Raw genomic sequence first — 23,580 nt, 5'->3', positions numbered from 1 at the left:
ATAGACCTCTTCTACTGGTATTCTAAGTTGTTGTAGGCTGGGAAAATGTCTCATTCAAACCTTTTATTAGCTTAATCACTCCAGACTTCAATTTGAGGTATTATTTTAATATCACTTAAAGAAGAATGTTGGGAGAATTCACCTAAGTTGCTGTCATCTTGGTTCTATTCTCCATATATATTTAAAATCATCAAATGAAGCTTTCATAACTTGTTAATACATAAATTTCATAACTTGTTAACACATAAATTTATAAATTTCAATTAAGTTAAACTCATAATCTATAGTCAAAGACTTCTCTTAGCCAGGCACTCCATTAGGTGATGGAGATTCAAAGATTTTTTAAAAAATGACAGCCCTCAAGCAGATTACTTTCTAGTAAAGTGGCTAAAGACATGGGTACAAATAAGTATAATATAAGACCATGTGTAATATAAGCAAAGAAAGATCCAGATTGGATATTCAAGGAAAATGTGAGGGAAAAAAATTAGAGAAGGCTATTGCAAAAAAAGATGAAAAGTATTGAGGTCCTAAATTAGGGTACCAGGTATGTGTGTGGGAAAAAAAGAGACATATACAAAAGATGTTGTTGGGAAGAAAGACCCCTACCCCCTTATCCTCGATTTGATTTTAATGATAGTGATAAGTTAAACCTAATCAATATTGTGATTTAAAAGTGATTAGTATAATTCCATTATAATCTTAATTATAATTAGTAGAATTCATGATTTTATAAGGATCTCTAACTAAAGCATAAAACTGCTTCTAAGTGAGTTTCCAACCCCTCCCTAAGTCATATTTCCCTTCTATCATAAGATGCTGACCATATGAGTTTCAGGTCCCGGAATGCTACATCATGTCCTGATATGGTGCAAGAATGCTCACCCTTTCCTATTTTGAATAACCATCCCCTGAAAAGATCAGATGAGCCCTGAGATAATGGTCATTAGTATTTCTTAATAAGGGTATTATCTTGTGATTTGACCTTAAGACTAATATGGGTTTTCCTAAATGAACTAACCAGTCAGCTTTGTAGTTGGGTAATAGTTTCTAAAAAGTTATGTCTTGTGCTTTTAGTCATAATCCTTGTTTGGAAATATTCACTTTGTTATTGTCTTGGTATAAAAACCAGGTCTCTGCTGCCGAGCATTTGTTGACTGCTGGTTTCTAACTCACTAATTGTCACGCAGCTTCTGTGTTTATATGGAAGACTTGGCCCTCTTCCAATAAACTCTAAAATTTTACCTTGGCTTGGAGAAATTTGGCTTTTGACTTTATCTGAATTGTTTAAATTTAGGCAGTAGGTAAATTTCCACGACAATGTGAAAGTAAAATGACAAACTATTGTATATGGAGTTGAGGATTATGAAGTTATGAATCAAAGTGTAGTAGTATCCTTGAAAGCAGTAGAGAAGGTAGAGGGAATTGGAGGGTTATGAAGGAAGGAGATAATGAATTCCATTTACACATCTATCAAATTTGAGATGCTTACAAGGACATACAGTTTTAGAAGTCCAAATGACAGTTAATGATGTGGAACCTAGACTCAGGAAAAAGACTAATGTTAGATGTATGGATGGTGATAAGAAAGATGGTGTAGAGGGAGGAGAGGGATCAAGAAAGAGCTTTAGGGATGACTATAGTTAGTGAGCATGACTTGAATGAAAAATCAGTAAAGGATACTAGAGAAGTTATAAAGGTAGGAGGTAAAGCAAGTAAGATCAATATCACAAAAACCTTTTGAGTAGAGAATATCTAGGAGGAAAGAATGATCAATATTGACAAATGTTACAGAGAGCTTAAGGAAGACTAAGGACTTAGAAAAGGACATTGGATTTGGCAATTAAAAGATCAGAGGTAATTTTTGAGAGATAAATTGCAGTTCAATAATATTGTTGGGACATAGATTAGAAAGGTTTAAGAACAGAGAAAGCATATAGGAAGTGTAGGCACTTTGTGTAGATAGCTCTCTCAAGGACTTTAGACAAGACTTGGCAGAATGATAGCTAGGATTTTTTTAAGGTTGGAGAAGGAATGGTTTCCTTTTCAGGCAACAAGGAAGAGCCAGTAAATAAGGAGAGATGGAAAGAGGGAGGAGATAATAATAGCAGGGACAATCTACCAGAAAACATAGGAGGGGGTGAGATCAAGGGTATATGTTAAGGGGTTGGCGTTGGCAAGGAGAAGGACAGTGTTTCATTTGAGATTAGAGTGAAGGAGATGGTGAAGAAGGATATCTGAGTGATGTGAGATGAGAAGGGGAGAAAAGGGAGCTGCTGGTAAATGACTTCAACTTTTTTTTTAGAAAAGTATGGAATAAAGTGTTCAGCAGAAAGAGTTGGTCAGGGGTTGTTATGGGAGCCTTGAGGAGAGATGAGAAGTTTTGAATAACTGCTGTGGAGAGTCAGGTATTTAGAAAGAGTGAAGTGGTTGCCTTGAGATTATATAATATTAATTTGTAGCAAACCCAGTCAGTATGGTTTTGTGCTTTCCTCTAGGTCCATTCAGCCTGTGGGTGGTAGGAATACTCTGGGGTTGGGTTTTGGCAAAACATAATTGGCGACAGGACAAGGGGTTGGAGGATTTGACTATAAAGGCGTATAGAGTTGGATCAGTTTATGAAGGGGAAAGGGAGAAATGTATAGCCAGTATAGAGGAGATGGCCTAGCTATTGAGGGAGGGAGTGGAGGTCACAGTGAAAGTAAAACATATGGTTAGGGATCATAAAGCATAGATAAGAAGGGCTAATAAAATATTATGATCTCTAATCACAAAGCTGATAACTGAACCTATGAATGTTGCCAGGATACCCAAAAGATTATTGTTTATCCTTCATACTAGAAGAGAGCCAATGTCATCAAGCTGTTGGGGGGACAGGGTGATGTTTTAACTTGCTAGTTATTTGGATTTAAGTGAGGCAGAGATGCACAAAGTCATCAGCCTCTCTTTTTTGAGTCATCTCCCTCCTAAAGAAAATTAAGTTCTGAATGAGAAACAAGATATTCAGACAAATTTCTTTTTAATCTCCCTAAACTGGACTCTCCTCCTCATGTCCCTACTTTTTTTTAAACCCTTACCTTTCACCTTAGAATCATAGGTATGTATTAGTTCTAAGGCAGAAGAGTGGTTAAGGGCTAGGCAATAGGAGTTAAGTGACTTGCCCAGGGTCTCATAGCTAGGAATTGTCTGAGGGCAGATTTGAACCCAGGACCTCCCATCTCTAGGCCTGGCTCTCAATCCACTAAGCTACCCAGCTGCTGCCTCATGTCCCTATTTTTGCTGATGGTATCACTACTATCTTAGCAAGCACCCAGAGTCTTCTTGGACTCATCCATTCTTTTGCAACATCCTTGTTGATTCTACTTCCACAATCTCTCATTTTAATTCTTTCCATTTCCATTGCTACCACCTTAGGTCAGGTCCTCATTACCCTTTGCTTGGACTATGATAATAAACTTTAATCCATTTTAAACATAGATATCTATATCATCTTTCTTGTCATGTCATTCCTTCCCTTCTACCAAAATCTACAGTGTCTCCCTTTTGCATACAAAATGAAGCCTTTTTTGTAACAGGTGGTTTGTTTTTCTTGCTTTCTTGATGGAGATGCTGTTTTGAGGAGAGTAGTCAGCAAAAAGACAAATCTTCATTTAAAAGCAAAATAAAATTTAACTAAAAAAAACAAATAAAATCCAACCCTTTTCCCTGGCACTTAGTGTCCTCCATAACCTAGTTAGGACTTAACCTTTGTAACCATTATACTTCACATTATTTCTTTTCATAAACAACCATGCTGCACTACCAGCAGTTCCTTAAACATGATTTGCATTTTTCTACACTCATTATTTTCCTCATACCCTTCCTTCCACCTAGTTTGCCTTTCCTTCTGACCCATTTCCCAATCCAAACCATTCAATTCTCAGTTCAAAAGTCACCTCTTGAAAGCAGGCTGGAATTCTCTTATCCCAAGGCAGGAATGATATCTCAATCCTTTTCAACTTTGTAACTCCCTGATGTACTTAACAGATTCTATTTTGCATAATAGTTATTTATGTTTATGCCTAATCTTCCTTATCAGTGTGGCAAGTAAAATTCCACCCAGTCACAATTTTTTGTACTGGCAAGGTAACAGTTTATTAACAGTGATGTGTACAATTGTTAATAAAGTGGGTTAGACTGTCTCCCCTTTTGTCCAGTCAATGATATTGATGGGCCATATTTATTGAGACCCCATTAGTTGAAAACCCTCTGGATAAGCTGTCTAAGAGGAAAATGGGTTAGCCTTCAGGTGTGCCTGATCACACCCCTCTCTGACAATTAAGGAATGCTAATTGCTTTAGTAGTTTCAGCTGTCTCAGTAAGCGTGGCCAGAAAATCAGAACCACCCCAATCAGCATTTCTGCTCCCTCCTTCTCCTTAGCCTTCCCTTTGGAGACCAATCACCCCTAACTTTGATGAGGAGAAGGAAGGAAAAGTGGGGTTTAGGGGAGCAGCCCAACCTAAACTGGTTCATTGTTTAAGTGTCTCACTTTAAAAAAATAAAAAAAATAAAGTGGTTAACTGGCAAATTCCCTGAGGTCCTGGAATGATTACATTATTCAACCACCCTTTAATTCAGACTGGGAGAAACTGTCTTTTGAGCTGGACTGAGAAATGGGGTTTGACCAAATAGGAAAAGGATGGATTGCAGAGTAATACTAGTTATTAAATGATACAATATAATATTAATTTTCCTCACTAGGTAGTAAGCTCCCTGAGGACAGGTCTCTTTAAATTTTATGTCACTTGCAGAGGGCCAATTGCACATAGCATCTTACATATAGCAAGCACTCAATAATGTTTGTTGAATTTTAATTTAAGACATATTTTTAAAAATAACTAAACTAAAATCAGGGATGAGAAAAACTACTGTCCAAAACTAAGAGAAGTATAGGGTTCAAAGGTCTCTTGTGACTGCTAAAATTCTTTGGAAGGAGATTTGAAACTCAATGACTATAAGGCTGCTGTTTGTTTTGTCTGGTTTTTTGAACAATAAGATGGGGCATTCTTTTTTCTGCCTGGAAATGAGTAATAAAAGGAAAAGTCACTGTAAATAGCAGAGGATGGAGTGAAGTTTATCTGAACAGCTACTCTTCTACAAAGGAAGGAGGAAGAGGACAAAACTAATGAATGCCAGCAAAAACCTAGGAGCCCAACAGGAAGCTGAAACTTGAAAAGGAAAAGGGTTTGGGGTCAATACCTTGGGGAGCAATTCTTTGAACTGAATTAAAGCTATACTTACTATTGATTTTAGAGGTAGGACAGTGTGAATGAGACCTACATATGATTCATAATGTCAGCAGAGTCTGCTTTTAAGTTTCACATGTAAACAAAACATTAAGTTTCGAGTTAAGTTCTTCTGCCTAGTAGATAGTTTTAGTTTTAAAGAACTATCAAATATTTTTTAAAAAGGAATCAAAAAGTAAATACACATTTATCCCTCACCTATGTAGACACTCCTTTTTTCAGAAAAGGCAAGTGTGTTATTTCTATTTAGAGTAAAAAGAAAAATCCATGGGCACAATCATTTAAGTTGAATAAACCTTTTATTGTTAAACATCTGTTGCCAATACTTCCAATTTATGATCATCTGTTGTGTTTTTTTAACTAGCTAATAGAATTTAATGAACTCATTACAAGATTTTATTTAAAATAAATACCTTTACTTTGAAGTAAAAATCTGTTGTTTTAGATGGTGCCATTTGCCCTCTATGTTATAGAAAGAAATGCTGGAATTACAGATAGTGGCATTCTTCCACTGATGGCTTGATTGCATTGCTATTGCTGTGTGGTAGCATTATGTTGTTTTGGAAACTAGCTTTGGTTTAACTTCACACATCTTAGCCCAGGGCCTAGTACAATGCCTGATTTGTAGTAAGCACTTAATAAATTCTTACTGTTTAATAGTCTAATTGACATGATACAAAACTAAACCATACCAAACAACAACCAAAAAATAACTTGAAAAGTAGTCTCTGTCCTCAAGCTCCAAGCTCTTAAAGTAGAAATGCTCTTGGCTTGATTGTTTTTTCCCTCCTCTCCCACCTCCTTTCTGTCTTTCAGACTGTTCCCTAAATCTCAAGTCACCATTAAATAATTTCACCTTAGAGGTGGTGCAGCAATAGTTGAGGTATTCCTGGCCATAGTTCTTTTGTTATCTCTATGGGAGATGGGAAGACTAAGTAAGCTCTTGTGATTATTTCATTAGCCTCCTTTCAGCCATGCTTCAGGCACCTCCCCAAGGAATGTACTAATTAGTAGCCTGCCCCCAATAAAGCAAGCCATAAAACATTGGCTATTGTAGACTGCTGCTCTGTGGGTAACAGTCTGGCATCTCTAAGAATGACTTGGACTTCCATTGGAGCATGAGAGCCCCACCACACAGGTCTCTTTTGTGCCAGAGTTTCAAGTGTTTCCTAAAGAGATGAAACCAAAAATAAAAAGCTATGTTAGTGAGAGAAACAAGAACCCAAGGCTCCAATTCCAGGAAATTTTTATATCCCTCAATGATCCATTTGAGACTTCCTATTAATGCTGCTCATTGCTATTAAAGGCAGCTGCTGGAATTGTTTGATAGACTGAATAGCTTAGTGCTTTATACAATGCTGCTTTAAGGTCTAAATACCTGGTAAGAAGCTACTACTTTATTGGCTTTGGTTCATAGATTTCATTCATTGTGGCTTCTTTTTCTTTCTGGGATCCGGAATGAGAGAAAGGCACAAAGAACAGGGGAAACAGCCAGCCTTCTTAGTAAATTACCCGCTGCTCTCATTGTAAATTTCAGTATCTCCCTCTCTCCCTCTGTAAACTCTGATTTATGAGGGCCACGATACAGACAGACAGTTTGTGATTGGATGTACTGCTCTCTTGTAGAGAATTTACTTCAGATCAACAGAAAATTATTTCTGAAACTCCTCTGGTCGTTAGTCTCCGTTAGGCAGCCATTTATGGAGAAGGTAGAGTGCCAACGCAGAAGGAAGGGTCTGTGGCACCTTCCCTCCTCTTGCTTACATTAGAGCCAGATGAAACATTTGCTGTCCAGACTGATTGGACTCCACCAGACACATCCCTGGAAAAGCTGCCTATAAAATAGAGGACATCTTTCCTCACCACATGGCCCAAAGTTCTGCCCATCTGTGTATTACTGGACTTTAGATGCAATTTTTCGTTTGTATTCTTGGTCCAGCTCATTCAACTTAAATTTTTAAATTTGTCCTATTCTGATGAAATCAGGTTTTATTGGTATGTCCATGGTTTTCCTTAACATTTTTAGTATATCATTTGATCAGTTTTTATGCCAATAGATCATAACTATTCTATACTAAATCGCCATAACTGGAATAGGCACTGAATGCCGCCATACTGCTCTTGCTCTAGGTCAGCGTTGTCAACCGAGGCAACCATTTTTTGGTGCATTTTGATAGCGAACAGTTTTGAGCAGCTAAAGTTAACTACCACATAGGCCCAACATTATGTAAAACTGGGTCTTTGTTTTTGAAACAGGCTTGGCAATATTATGATTAAATTCTGAACGCTTAAGAAAATTCATTCAGATAATGCATAGGTGATTATTCCAAGCTTGTCCATACACATATAAAATATGTATCACAATTGCTATTTAGAAGACTTGGACTTAACCTTGAGCATCAACAACATAAAAATCATTCCAAGTCACTAAATGATTGAATATGAAAGAACTGAATAAAGCATAATGTTATTAGCTTATAGACCTTGAATATTATGTTGGGCTATAGGTGGTTAGCAACTCCAGGTGTCATCTAGGTGATTTGGGTAAGAGACATTGGCAGTAGCCACAAGGTAGAGGAGAAAATGGATACTGCAATCCTGAATAAGTATAAAGATTAGTAATGGAACAGTCAGTCTACTAAAAGCATGCATAAGCATGGTCAGGAGGCCAAAATTGCAAGCTGACACACCGAATACCACAGAGGTAGGGCTGGTTGGCTAACAAGGCAATTCCTATAGGCAGTTTCCTTATCTCGTAAATCAAAGATATCAAAACACCGCATCCAGATATGTCATGAGGACCACAAAATTTGTCAGTGCTCCCTGAACCAGATTAAAATGTAATAGGGAGATATTTAACGTAAATAAAATTTAAAATAGGTAATATTAATACACAGTCTTCTAAATAAATATGTGGTTAGCAAAGATCCTTATTTATGATTCAGTGCCATGCCTTTTAGTGCTGCTAGGTGGTGCAATAGATAGAGTGCCAGGCCTAAAGTCAAGAAGACTCATCTTCCTGAGTTCAAAACTGCCCTGAGACTCTAAGCTGTTTGACCTAGGAAATGTATGTAACCCTGTTGGCCTCAGTTTCCTCATGTGTCTAATGAGCTAGAGAGGGAAATAGAAAACCACTCCAGTATCTTTGTCAAGAAACCTCAGATAGGATCAGGAAGAGTAAAACATGACTGGAATAACTGAACAAAAACCTTGCTCTTTCTATTTGAGTTTGATACCACTGCTCTAAATATTAAAGCCCTCTCTCCCCTCCTACTACTACTGTGTATTTACTTTGTATACATTCATACCATGGTGGAGCTAGCATACAGGCTGATTAAATCCAATGCAAATTAATGTTATCTAATCTCTCATCAGGATTCTACGGTGAAGTAAAATAATTATTTTCCTCCTCTCTAACTGATTTCCTATCCTACTTCCTCCTAAGGCCTTCCTATCTCTTTTCTTCTCTCCTCAAGCCTCCCATGCCATCTCCACCTTCTCAGCTGAAGACCTGACGTTATACTTTATTGAGAAAATGGAGACCATTCACCGCGAACTCCCTCTTCTTTCCTTCTTTCTTTTCTTTTTTTGCAAACAATTTGGAATATGTGCTTACTTTTTTATTATAAGTTTTTTTAGATTATATCAGTACATTTTTTTATTATTCATTTTCTGTTATTTTGCAAACTGTGTTCTCTCTCTCTCCCTCTCATCCCTTTCCTTCCTTGCTTCTTCTTCTTCTTTTTTTTTTAAACCCTTACCTTCCATCTTGGAGTCAATACTGTGTATTGGCTCCAAGGCAGAAGAGTGGTAAGGGCTAGGCAATGGGGGTTAAGTGACTTGCTCAGGGTCACACAGCTAGGAAGTGTCTTGAGGTCAAATTTGAACCTAGGACCTCCCATCTCTAGATCTGGCCCTCAATCCACTAAGCCACCCAGCTGCCCCCTCTTCCTTGCTTCTTCATCCTTTATTCTCTCTTCTTTTATGCTAGTCTCTGAGAAGTGGTGATCCTTTTTACCAAGATCAGCCTCTTGCTATATACCCTTGATCTCTTCTTTTATTTTCTCCTCCAGATTGCCCCCATAATAATTGTCTAATATTTAATGTGTTCCTATATCCCAGTTCCTTCTGTACAAGGTGCCCAAGTCTCCCCTAACCTAGAAGAAAAAAAAAACAATTCAATAGATCCTACTGTATCTTTAAACAAATATTCTATATCTCTTTTCCAAAACTATCTATACCCATTACTTTTATTATCTTTCCCCACACTTACTTCTAATCCATTCTGGATTTTCATGATATTACTCTTTCTTGATTCTCCTTCTGCCTTTCTGACCACTCTGCCTCAAGCTGCTTTTCTGATTAATCATTCATATCACATACTTTAATTTTGGTTGTGCCTCAAGGCTCTATTTTTGTCCCTCTTTTATTTTTCTCTGCAGTCTCACTTGGTGATTTAAGCACTTTTTATGTGTTCAGTGATCAACTTTAAATAATTTCTAGATCTCTGCATAAGGTTCTGGAATCCTCTCCCAAGTTCTTTCAGATATTGTCTATTGTATATTTCAAACTGGGTGTTTTATAGGCACCTAAATGTCCAAAATTTAACTCACTTTACCCCAAAATCCAGTTCTATTTCAAACTTAACTATTTCTATCTGTCAAGGGCACTGTCATTTTTCCAGGTCACAATCCTGGAATTATACCCGATTCCTCATTCTTCCTCACGACATATAATTTACCTATACATCATCTTTTCTACCTACTCCTTTCTCTCTACTCAAATAGGCACTGTCTTAATTCTGAAATTCATGATTTGATTTTTGCAATATCCTATAAGTTGGACTCCCTGACTCCTTTCTCCTCCTAACTGCCATTTCTTCCTTCTCCTATCTATTCTCCACACAACTTCCAAAGTGATTTTCCTAAAGTTTGAATCTATCCATGTTACTCCTCTATCAAAAAAAATCTTCACTGGCTCCTATTTTCTGTAGGATCAAAAATAAGCTGCTCTTATTTTCTTTTAAAGCCCTTTTCAACCTTGTCTAGACCCATTTTTCCAACTCTATTACATGGTACTCCCCTTTACTGAATTCTGTCGTCCAGTCATACTGGCCTTTCTGATGTTCCTCATAACAAAACATTCCCTCTCTTGTCTCCTTCTCTTTGCACTAACTCTCTCTCAAGCTTGGAATGCATTCTGTCTAGCCTGACTTTTTATTTTAATTAATAGAATTTATTTTCAAGGCTCTCAGCCCCTTTTTTTCCTCTCTACATTATAGAAAGCATTATCCAAGAGACAGATATGTATATATAAATCATGTCTTTCATGTTTCCATTTTTTAGTTCATTCTCTGGAGATAACATTCATGAGTTATTCTTCAAGTTTTAAATCTGTACCTGTGTATAATGTTCTTTTAGTTCTACTCATTTCACTATTCATTATCCCATGTAGTTCTTTCAAAGTTCATTTTAAAAAATGAACCTACTCATTGTTTCTTATGGCACAGTAGTGTTCAATCACAATCACATATCACAATTTGTTCAGCCATTCCCCAATTGATGGGCATTCCCTCAATTTGCAGTTCAGTGCCACCACAAAGTGAACTGCTATAAATATTTTGGAACATATGGATTCTTTTCCTCTTTCCTTAATCTCCTTGGGAAATAAAACCAGCAACTATATTGCTGGGTCCAAGAGTATACACAGTTTAATAACTTTTGGGGTATAATTCCAAAGTGATCTCCAAAATGGTTGGATCGATTTATAGCTCCACCAACAATGTATTAGTGTGCCCATTTTTCCACATCCTCTCCAACATTTGTCATTTTAGCCAATCTGATGGGTGGGAGATAATTATATCTCAGAATTATTTTGTTTTTCATTTCTCTAATCAGTAGGGATTTACAACATTTTTTAATGCCCCCTAACCTTAACTTTAAGGATTTCTTCTTTCCTTTAAGACTCTAGGCAAGCATTATCTTCTACATCAAACTTTTCCTGGTCCCATACCCTTCTCCAGTTGTTAGTGTTGCTTCACTCCTATAAATTTATGTTGTATTAATTTTGTATGTACTCTGTAAATAGTTATTATATGTGTGTGTTAGTTCCCCCTACAGAAGAAAGGCTCCTTATGGCACTTCATTTTTGCTTTTTTATCTCTGGCACCTAGCAGAGTATCTGTGACATAGTAGGTACTTAAATTGTTAATGACTGTTTTATTGTTATTCCCCACATCCTCCCCAAAAGAGGAATTGTTTTGTTTTTCTTTCTGACTCCAGTTCCTCAGACAGTGCCTGATACATATTAGGTACTTAATAAATGCTTGTTGAATGAACGAAGGGCCAGAAACAGGAGGCATAAGTAGGCCAAGATAACAAAAAAAAAATCTAGATGATGATTCAGCTATACAGCAGTAGCAAGTATGCTGTGGCATTTAGAGTAAATAGCCCCTAATCCTAACTGCTTTCGTTCCACTCCTTTCTCATGGGGAACCAATTTTTGAGGGTGACTTCCTGAGAGAATTGCAAAGGAAGGAAACAGATGCCAGATGTAGTCCTTCCTACAGTTTTTTTTCTGACAGAAGTTCTTGACATTTAAACTATTTTTTTCTTTTTAAAACTATTAAGAATTAGTCTAAAAATATAGTATGCTCTCAATTTTTGCATGTGCATTGTCCAAAACCATTTTCTTTATTTCCTTCTCAAAGAAAAGTTACTTGAGGAGGTTAAAATGCCTAATAATTTTTCAGCATCAAGATCATTGGCTAAAAGTAAGGAAATCATATATTCTTGTTTTTTTTTCCTTCAACTTTGTATACACTACGTCTTTTTATTATTGTTTTCTGTTATAAAGTGATATTTTTTAAGCTTCCACATGCGTGTGGTGATATATTAAACTTTCTTATAAAAAGTTTTGATTTAAGAGCCACAAAGGACTTTTTCCCTCTGTACCCAAATCACAAAAATATCTAGAGTCAAGTAAATTGTGAGTGTCAGGCTGTTTGATGGACTAAGGTACATGGGAGATTAAAATTTCACTAGAAAAGAGAAAGGTAAAAAACAAAACAAAACAAAAACATAGAATATGCAAAGCCAGAAGCAAAACTAATCAAAATAAACAGAAAAAAACCTTTAAAAAGCAAATTTTTAAAAATAAATTTAGAAATCACAAATTATTGTAACCCTTTGAGGCAGGGGGAAATATATGATTCAGTATGCCAACTGTAAGGGTTAGGGAAGCCAGGGCCAACTGCAAATTATTCAATGTAGATTTTTAACAATTGAGTATTGGATTCATTAAAATATTTTTTCTTTCTTTTAAGAAAAATGTGCTTACTTATTAATTACATTAAAGTTCCCAGGTATCTCTTTTCCTCCCTACTCTCTCTGTACTAAAGAAGACATCATGACAAAAAAAAATGTATATATGGAGCTATGTCTTGTATGTTTCTGTTTATCATTTCTTTTTCTGGAGGTGCATATACACAAGTTATTCATCAAACAATAACATTAAAATATTGTAAAAATCAGTTAAGGGACTTGAAGCAAAAAATAAGCATAAAATGATTATGATTGTCAAGTTGTTTTGTCATTGTTTTCTAGGTTATCAAATTTCCTGGGAAGTATATAGTAGAAATGACTCCCGTCTTACACTTACTCTAAATAATACAACCCATGAATATAAAATTAAAGGACTGTCATCTCTTACCACCTATACCATTGAAGTGGCAGCTGTCACAGCTACAGGGATTGGACTGGTGACATCATCCACAATTTCTTCTGGAGTTCCACCAGGTTAGTGAAATTTCACCTTGATAGCTTTCAGCTTTTATTGTAGTGCAATTACAATAATTTATTCCTCTTAGAGAACTTTGCTTCCCTAAAATAATTCTATGAGGTGGGTAGAGCAACAGAGGAGAAATATTTAAAGGGAAATACCTCATAGATAGCTTTGCCTCTCTAAAATGATTCTAAGAGGTATATTCATTTTAGCTTATATTGATCTTTTGAGCAGAGCAATAGAGGAGAAATGGTTAAAGTGAAGTGGATATTATTTCCATTAGACAAAAAGGAAATCCTTATTTTATAGTTATAAGATATATAAAGAGATTTTTGTTGTTATAAATCCGGAAAGAAGCCAAACTGTTGTAATGACTGATTTTGGTACAAAAGAACAGATGATGAAACAAACTTTTCTGGACAGATGTAGGGAGTTACTGGTCTGGAATGTTGCATCCACTTTAAAATATGGTTTCTGGGTCAATAGGTTTTATGTAGTTTTATTTTGATACAAGTGAGGATTCAAGAATGAGAGAGGCATACAGTGGAAAGGACTGTGGCATAAAAATGAACATCATTAGTAAAAGGAAACTCTTCTATCTAGCAGAATAGCTGTAAGTCATGAATGGGCATGTTTTTGTTTTTTGTTTTTCTAGAGGGGGTACTGATATGCAAGTCAGACTAGTAAAGTAAAGACTACTTTATAGACATCTCCCAAGGACTAACTTACCTCCTACCTGCCTCTCTCATGTCTATGCTTTCCTTTTCATCCTTTTCCTCTTCTGGAATCATGAACCATAATCAAATCAATTTTGCCATGGTTTGTGGTTGGGCTGTGTCGATCTACTCCATTAGGTACCCATCACTGTCCTTTTAGCTTTGTGTCCTTTCTCTGTATTTGGCACATAGCAGGCACTTGATAAATGCTCTTCCATACATTTATTTGTTCATTTATGAGTATCAGTAGTCAGGGATTGAAAGGAAAACCATGATGGTCCTTATCACCTCACCAAAGTCTATTTCAATAGATTATTGATCCCCTTCCTCAAGGCTCATTTTACTTTAGTTCATCCTTTACTCAGGTGTCAGATTGATCTTATATAAGCATAAGTCAACATGTATCACAAAATATGATCACAAAACAGTTATTTAAAAGTGTATCAATATGGAATCCGGAATCAACATGGAAAATAAAAGTTAAAAACATTTTTAAGTCTCATCTGAAATTCCACATTCCAGAAGAAACCTTTCCTGGCTTTTTTCTTTTTTTACCTTATTGCCTTCTTTCTTAGAACATCTCAAATTTGTAATATGTATATATTACATATATACATGTATATATATATATATATATGCACACACATAGTTGTTCAGATATTATCTCTTTGCTTTGATTATAAATTTTTTAAGAAAAGAGACTGTTGGGGGCAGCTGGGTAGCTCAGTGGATTGAGAGCCAGGCCTAGAGACGGGAGGTCCTTGGTTCAAATCTGGCCTCAGACACGTCCCCAGCGGTGTGACCCTGGGCAAGTCACTTGACCCCCATTGCCTACCCTTACTACTCTTCTGCCTTGGAGCCAATACTGTGTATTGGCTCGAAGATGGAAGGTAAGGGTTTAAAAAAAAAAAGAAAGAAAGAAAAGAGACTGTTTTTTGCCTTTCTTTGTATCTCTAGTGCTTATAGTAGTAGTACCTGGCTGATAAGAAACATGATTGCTTGTTGATTTGATTGGCTGACCAACTTCCTGGTGTTGATCTTCAGATTTACCCAGGCCAAAATTCAGTAGTTTGTTCATCTACTGAGTCTATACTGGAAATACCTTTGGCTTAGCAGAACCTTCTGGAAGTTGCACCCTTTTGGTATAACTTTGGGGAACCCAGAGTTACCTCTATGCCACAATAAAGATGTTAGTAGATGAAAAATTTTTATTGTTAACATAATGATGATTCAAATCACAAGCTCTGTGTGCATAACATTTTTAGAGCAAATCCATTGTGTAAAATGAAATAAATCTGCATGTGTATTGTATAATTTTATGTACAACCCTAGCAGGGAGAAGGAAAATGGACTAGCTGACCTCTGGAAATCTCTTTCTTCTCTATTTTTGTGCTTAGCAATACACCTGGTAATGTACAGAACAGAGAATTAGATGAGGAAATGAGGCACAACTGTATTAAATAAATGGTTGATAACCATGGTTAAGGAAAGCTATTGAGTTCCTATTGCTACATTTTCAGGGTAGATCACCTGAAACTGAAAAGAGGTCATAAAATGCCATTGCACATTCTGGTAATTGGATTAAAGCAAAAGTCATATGATGATGATGATGACAATGATGTCACTAGATTCTGTTTGCTAAGCTTGACATCTATATCTGTTTAATGGACAAAGAATGATTTAAAGAATCAGAAGCTCTGAGAAATGTAGAAAAATCTTTCCAAAAAAATCACTCTTTTTTGGATTTAAACATTTTCTGCCCAAAATTCATTAAAATTAGATATGACAAGAAGCTTTGAAATTCTGTCATCTCTACCTATGTCAATATTGGAATAATCACCAAAATAATGTTATTATTCCTATATGGAGGCTCCTTTTAAATATCCCCAGGAAGGAGAAATTGGTGAACTGTTACCCAGACATGTTGTCATCTGATGGAGTTTTCTGCAACATGAACTAATTGCTTTTTCTTTTTCTTAACTCTGTCTCATTTTTTTGTGTCAAATTCTTTTAAATTATGCATTCTTTTACTGAATTACTCTTAAGGATTTAGATAGTATCAATTTTTTTGAAACTTTTCATTTTATAGTTATAAGTAATTCCAGATAAGTAGTTAACTATTTAAAAATCTTGTGTTAAAGGACGGCTATTATATAGCTATCCTAGACCAAAAGTAACTGCAGATATCAGGAAACACAACCCATGCCCTTCTTTCCCTAGTTTTATTGGAAGAAAAGACAAAATAGAAAAGTGTGGAAATTATCTGTGTCTACCTGAATTTGATTGTCCTGGAAACAGGAACCAGAAAACTGCAAGCTCAAGTGCTGGACACCAATTTACATCTTTTTAAATATACTTTATTTCCATTTTTTTCTCAGTTACATATAAACAAAAATATTTTAACATTAGAATTTTTAAATTTTGAGTTCACATTTTCTCCCTTCACTTTCCACTCCATAAGAAGGCAAGCAATTTGATGTAGATAATACATGTGTAGTCATGCAAAATATTTCCATGTTAATCATGTTGAGAAAGCAACTATAGACCAAAATAATAATAATAATAATAATAATAAAGAATAAAAAGTATGTTTCAATTTGCATTTAGACTTTGTTATTGCTCAAGACATGAATAGCATTTTTCATCACAAATCCTTTGAAATTATCTTGAATCATTGTATTGCTGAGAATAGTTCAGTAATTCACAGCTGATCATCATACAGTATTGCCATTACTTTGTATGACATTCTCCTGGTTCTACTCACTTCACTTTGTATCACTTCATATGTCTTCCCAGTTTTTTTTTTTAAATATCCTGCTCATCATTTCTTAGAGTAAAATAGTGTTCCTTCACAATCATTTACCACAGCTTGTTCAGCCATTCCCCAATTGATGGACATTCATTCAATTTCTAATTCTTTGCTACCATAAAAAGAGCTGCTATAAGTATTTTCTAGTACATATAGGTTATTTTCCTTTTTCTTTGATCTCGTTGAGGTACAGGTATAATAGTGATGCTGTTAGATCAAAGGGTATATAAATATTTACAACTCTTTGGGCATAGTTCCAAATTAGTCTCCAGATTGATTGGATCAGTTTATAACTCCAACAGTGCATTAGTGGCCCAATTTTCCCACATCCCTTCTGACATTTGTCATTTTACTTTTCTGTCATATTAGTCAAACTGATAGGTATGAGGTGGTAGCTCAGATTTGTTTTAATTTGCATTTATCTAATCAATAGTAATCAGGAGCATTTTTTTCATATCATTATAGATAGCTCTGACTTCTTCTGAAAACAACTTATTCATATCTTTCAACCATTTTTAATCAATTGGGGAATAACTTGTATTCTTATACATTGGCTTAGTTCTCTATATACTTAATAAATAATGCCTTTATCAGAAAATTTTATTTCCTTAGTTCTCTACTTTTCTTCTTATATTGACTACATTGGTTTTGTTTGTGTAAAACCCTTTCAATTTCATGTAACCAAAATTATCAATTTTATATCCCATAATGTTTTTTCTGTATTCTTTGGTCATAAATTCTTTCCTTTTTCATAGCTATGACAGGTAAAATTTTCCATGTTCCCCATATTTGCTTATGTCATACCCTTTATGTCTAAATCATGTACCCATTTTAACCTTATCTTGGAATATAGTATGAGATCTTAGTTAATACCTAGCTTGTTCCAAACTGCTTTCCAGTTTTCCTAGCAATTTTTTCTCAATGATTTATCAAACACTCAATTACTATGGCCATTTACTTCTGTATAAACTGTATGGTTAATCTATTCCACTGTTCAACCACTCTATTTCTTAATTGGTATCAGATTGTCTTCATGATTACCTCTTTGTAATTATGGTTTGAAATCTGGTACTGCTAGGCCACTTTCATTACATTTTATTTTTATATCAATTTTCTTTATATATTTGACTTATTTTTTATTTTGTCATTTTTGTCATTTTTAAATTAAATTAAATTTAAATTAAAAATTTTATTTATTAAAAATAATTTTATTATTTTTTCTAGCTCTATAAAGTTTGTTTGTTGTTTTTGTTTTTGTTTTTTGGTATTTTGATTGGTATGGCATTGAATAAATTAATTAACTTAGGTAGAACTGTTATTTTTATTATTTAAGCTCAGCCTACCCATGAACAATGACTATTTCTCCAATTATTTAGAACTGATTTCAGTTGTATGAATAGAATTTTGTAATTATGCTCATATACTTCTTGGGTTTGTCTTGGCTGGTAGTCTTCCATGTATTTATATTGTCTTTGGTTATTTTAAGTGGAATTTCACTTTCTAACTCTTCCTGCTGGACTTTGTTGATAATATATAGAAATGCTAATATATCCTTGCTTCACTCCTCATCTTAATGGGAAGGCTTCTAGCTTATTCCCATTACACATAATAATACTCATTTACATTTTCTTGTCTTAGAAACAGTGCTTTATCAAGTGCTCTCTTCCCCTTTTTCTCATCTCATTCATTACCTATGTGGAATTGTAAGACAACAGGTTGGGGTATTCAATTATCTGCAACATTTGAGGATGCAAAAAGGGTCATATTTTTCTTTAATTCAGCCATTCCCCAATTTTTAAAGAACCTTTTATCTTCAAGGCTGTGGTAGGGTCTATGGAAAGTGCAAAGATAATTAAGGCTTGGCCTCTGTCCACCAGGAAGTTTATAATCCAATAGGTCATATTAAGAACACCTCTGAGTACTGATTCTGATTAAGAGGGGCTTTGGGTGACTGATCTATAACTTGAACCTCACGTTCATTATACAAATCATAACTTTTTGATCTTGCTTATAAAGCTTCACTGGTCATGATTCTTATTAGCAAGTTGTTTTTATTGAAGTAGGTAATTTAAAGATGTTTACTGAAGAAATAATGACTACCATCATTGACTTGTATAATATGCATAAAGGCCTGAGACCTTACAGCTTAACTTTCTGCCTTTTTTTCCTTCTCTTTCATATTTAGAACTTCCCGGAGCTCCTTCCAATCTGGTGATTTCCAATATAAGTCCTCGATCAGCAACACTGCAGTTCCGACCTGGTTATGATGGGAAAACCTCTATTTCCAGATGGATAGTAGAGGGACAGGTAGGTATTAAATTTAAAATGTAATATGAAATAGTCCTGATTAGAAGTAACATTTGATACTTCAATAGAGAGAAAAAATACCAGGTTATATAATTTATAGGTTTTAAGAGGCAAGGGCCCTATTTCTTAAATTCAAGAGAAAAAATAACTAACTTAAAAATACTTCCCTACATTTCTCAGATCTCTTGCTTTCTTCAGTCTCTTCAATGAAAAGCCTAACTCTGCCTCTTCCTTTATCCTATGTCCCATTCCTGTCATCCTGCCTCCCTTTTTGCTCCTGGGTTTCTTTCCCCTTAGCTAAGGAAAATCATTAGTGGAAAATGTAGTTATCTTACTTGTGGCATAGTTTGAATTGAAAAGCACTGCTATAGCTCTCTACCAATGCTACATTAACTAAATCATTCCAAAGGACTAATACAACATGGCCCTATTCTTTTATCTCATTTTTCCTCTTCTGTGTAGCTTTAGAATTTATTTTGATTCTTTTATCTAAAGCAATAGTTAAATTCTCTCCTGAAGATTAAGTATTTCCTATGAATTATGAATGACAGGACATCTAAAAATTCAGGAAAACAGGCCAAATAATAGCCCTAAAATAAGGTAATCAGACAAGGAAAAAGTAGTAATTGTTTTATTTTCTGACAAAAGAAAAAGATGAAAAGCTAAAGGTGGAGAAGGACCACAGCCATTCTTATATTCTCAAAATAATTTCTATACAATAAATTTTGGCAATCTCTGCCATTGAACAAGGGTGTTTTATTATTATTTGAGCTTTACTTGAGTTTTATAACATTGAATTGGTGAAAATTCATCATACAAAATTAGAAAATACAGGAACTTATTCAGTGTACCATCCTGAAAGATTGAAATTGAAATTCTTATTGAAATTCTGGAAGCATATAAGAGTTGTTCCTCAGTTGCTTAGATCTTGCTGTAGTCATGGTGAGGTGTGAAGAGCAGTTGTTTATATATGTAATAAATCAACAAACACATTCATCACACAGTAGTCTGTGCTCAGCATTTTTCTAAGCAGTCTTATGAAAATATTTTATGATATGGTCCTAATCCCTAAAAGGCTTCTAATCTGATTGAGAAGTGTGTTTGCTGATGGTTGTGCAAGGTACAAACAGCAAGATTAGGGGCAGCTGGGTAGCTCAGTGGATTGAGAGCCAGGCCTAGAGACGGGAGGTCCTAGGTTCAAATCTGGCCTCAGACACTTCCCAGCTGTGTGACCCTGGGCAAGTCACTTGACCCCCATTGCCTACCCTTACCACTCTTCCACCTATAAGTCAGTGCACAGAAGTTAAGGGTTAAAAAAAAAAAACCAGCAAGATTCACAGATCCTGGTTCTACCTTTCTGAGAGAAGAAAACTGAGAAATTGGTGCATCAGTTATTTGCTTTTTTGAAACAACTAATGTTAACCTTTTGTTCCTAAGCAAGGCAGTTAGAGTTACCCATCTCATTTGTGAAATGATTATGAAAGCCAATGAAAAGATATTGTTTATTTTATATTTTCTTTACAACAGTTTGTTGTTTTTGCAAAAAGTGAACTATCCTTGTAGTATTGCAGAAGTTGGGACTATTTAAGAGGATTAAAAAGAATGACACTCTGTATGAGGTTCACTATGTATGAGGCCTTCTTTGGTGAACTTTCATCCTTAAAAAAGAATATTTGTGGGGGCAGCTGAGTGCTCAGTGGATTGAGAGCAAGGCCTAGAAACCTGGATTAAATTTGGCCTCAGATACTTCCTAGCTGTATGACCTGGGCAAGTCACTTAGCCCCCATTGCCTAGCCCTTACCTCTTTTCTGCCTTGGAACCAATATATAGTATTGATTCTAAGGTGGAAGGTAAAGGTTTAAAAAAACTTCAAAAAAAGAAGATTCATTTTAAATCTCACTAGATCAAAATGACAGGCTCTTTCCCTACTATCTTTAAGAGTATTAGCATCAGTCAAAAGGGGAAATATAGGATAATGCCATACATTACATCATTCAAGGGTTTGCATTATAATTGCATTATAGGAACCTATACTGTGCCAAAGTGTCTAGTGCAGGCCTTTATATGCATACTTGATTAATTCTTTTTTCCCCTCTTTGGTTATAATATGTTCCCTTTTCATTTCTGCCTGCCTCATGAAAGATTTATATTTTATATCCTCAAATATCTGGGTTAAATTTATCAATAGGCTGTCATTCCATTTTAATTGTGTTGACATCTATTCTTTTTAATGAGCAAGTTGAACTAGTTTTCAATCATTTGCTCATTTATCATGAAAAACCTAATGTTTTTATCTGATGAACATTATCAGCTGTGTTTAACCAATACATTGCAATACGCAAACCTGCTAGCTTGTCTCACAACTGGCGAATACATACTCCCTTTTAACAATCTAGTGGATGTGGAACTCTTCAAATAACCCTTGGCCTTATGGTTCTTCCAACATCTAAGTCACCTTTCATATAAAAATGAGGTAGAACAATGGTAGACCATGGGCCTCTGCAATTTTCATCTACTTCTTCTCTCTAGGGTCTCTAATGGCCACACACACACTAAGGATTCTTTCTATATGCCCAGGTTCAATCACATTATGAAGCTATCAAGGTAACAGCTGAAATGTATATAGCACTTAAAAGCCTGCAGGATGTTTGACCTTTTAATTGTTCTCTGGCACAGGTGGAAGAGTCAAAAGACCTGGCCTTGAATTCTAGCTCTGCCATCGACTTAACCAACTGTGTAATCAGACTCAAGTCACTCCACTAGAGTGCATTCCTCATCTATAAAATGAGGATAATAAAAATATACTACCCCAAGTCCCCCTAATAGTATAGTTTGGTAGGAACAGGATTGGACATGGAGACAGAAAACCCTGGGTTCTAGTCTAGACCTCACACCTTCTTTCTCTGAGCCTCAGTTCCACTATCCGCAAAAATCAAGGGAGTGAATTAAGTGGATCCTTTCCGGTATTGATAAGCCATGAATAATTATATGATGAGGGTTCAAAATAAAATACATTTAAAGGATTCACAATAACAAAACTACAATAAAGTTTCCTTTATTTGGTCCCTTTAATCCAGGTGTGTAGCCATTTTTTTTTCTATGTAAAGAAGTCGTCTTTACATTTTGATCAGTTCTTGGAAGTATGCCAGAAACATTTTACTATTTAGGTTTATTTTTGGTGAATTAGAAGAGAAAAAGATTCCAAGTAACAGAAGGCTCACTGTTGAAAGTCTGAGTGAGAAGCTGATGCTCACTTCTGTGTGTGTGTGTGTATATATATATATATATATATATGGATGTGCGGGGACCAGGGGTGAGGAGGAAAAGAAGCTTTTAAAAGACTTTTTTTTTTAAATTCCTTGATGCTCTTTCTAAATTGGTAACCTTTGGCTTTTTAGTGAGCAAAATGCCTTTTCCCACATTTGTACAGCTAAAGGATTCGATTCAAATGTTGGACGTTTTCATTTGCCATTTATAGTAGTCTGCTTCAGTACCTTGGCAAACCCCTGCAGCTTACAACCATTTGCTGTGTTGTAATAGCTAGAATACAGCCTTCAAAAGAAATAGCTCTGAATGCGATTTTCTCTAATGAAGATGTTAGTGATAATGCTTTGGGTGCAAGCAAAACTGTTTCCATTCTAAAAATGCAAAAATAAAAAAATAAAAACCACCCCCCAAAAAGCCCCTCACCGTTTAATGCTTATTTGTGCATAATAGGAGTGGCCATTTTCTTTAAAGGAACTGTTTTCAAGAGTGTTAAAATGCTAGTAAAATAAACCTCATGTCTGTTTAGCGCCATATTCTTTGTAACTAAGGAATAAGGGAAATGGAGCACTCAGAATGGTCACTGGGAGAAATCCACACGTAGGCTATTTTCATGAGCTCAAGGTACCTTGGGAGGCTTCTGTTAATCTTGGCATGTTCCCACATGAAAGCAAAAACTTAAGGTAACTTTGGCTTTATCTCTTTATGGACTTTATGTAGCAATCATAGAGCCTTAAACTTAAATTTAGAGCCAGCGAGGACCTCTGGGCTCATCTAGTCTGTCCCCCGAATAAGGACAACTGAGGCCCAAAGACATTAAGTGACTCAGAATCACAGGATCACAGATTCTGAACAGAAAGCCACTTCAAAGAGAGCCCAGTCCAATTCTCCTCACTTTACAAATGAGGAAACTGAGACCCAGAGATATTAGGATTGGAAAAGACAGGATTTTAACCCCAAATCTGTGACTCTGAATCCAATGTTCTCTTGGATTTTATGATATTAACTGAAGACCTTAGATTTATACTCAGGTACCTAGTACACATAGAGGATATTATGTTTCCCTAACCTGTCCTTTCTTCCAAGACTCTCACAATCAATTTCTGTTTGAGGTTAGTTTCAGGGAAACATTTTGTCTCTGAAGACATCTTACTTGCCAAATAATGAAAATTCTATAACCAAACATCCCCCTTCTTTGCCTTAAGTGCCAGAAAACTCTGAGCCAAATGTATGCACTGAGTATCATAATATTCTCCATTCTAGCCCTGATAGCAAATACTCCTTCTGCTCCTCTTAGGTAGACTCTGTTCTTTTTTTATCATTACATTTTTACTCATCAATGAATTCTTATTGGTAAACACCTGCAGATCCTTTTGGAAAGAGATAATATACAAATATATGAGATGAAATGTCCCA

At 35.5% G+C, this 23,580-nt stretch overlaps 1 protein-coding gene across 1 annotated transcript in view; it reads left to right on the top strand.

Moving 5' to 3' along the window:
• Window positions 1–23,580, top strand: part of SDK1 (sidekick cell adhesion molecule 1) — a 1,179,904-nt gene that overhangs the window by 937,736 nt on the left and 218,588 nt on the right. The window contains 2 exon segments of the mRNA XM_044659951.1: window positions 12,891–13,082; window positions 18,779–18,900. Coding sequence (XP_044515886.1) covers window positions 12,891–13,082; window positions 18,779–18,900 — 314 coding nt within the window.

Source organism: Gracilinanus agilis, chromosome 1 (genome assembly GCF_016433145.1).
Source record: "Gracilinanus agilis isolate LMUSP501 chromosome 1, AgileGrace, whole genome shotgun sequence".
Lineage (NCBI taxonomy): Eukaryota > Metazoa > Chordata > Mammalia > Didelphimorphia > Didelphidae > Gracilinanus > Gracilinanus agilis.
The sequence above is the reverse complement of the archived record's forward strand: the minus strand, read 5'-3'. Positions and strand labels throughout refer to the sequence as shown.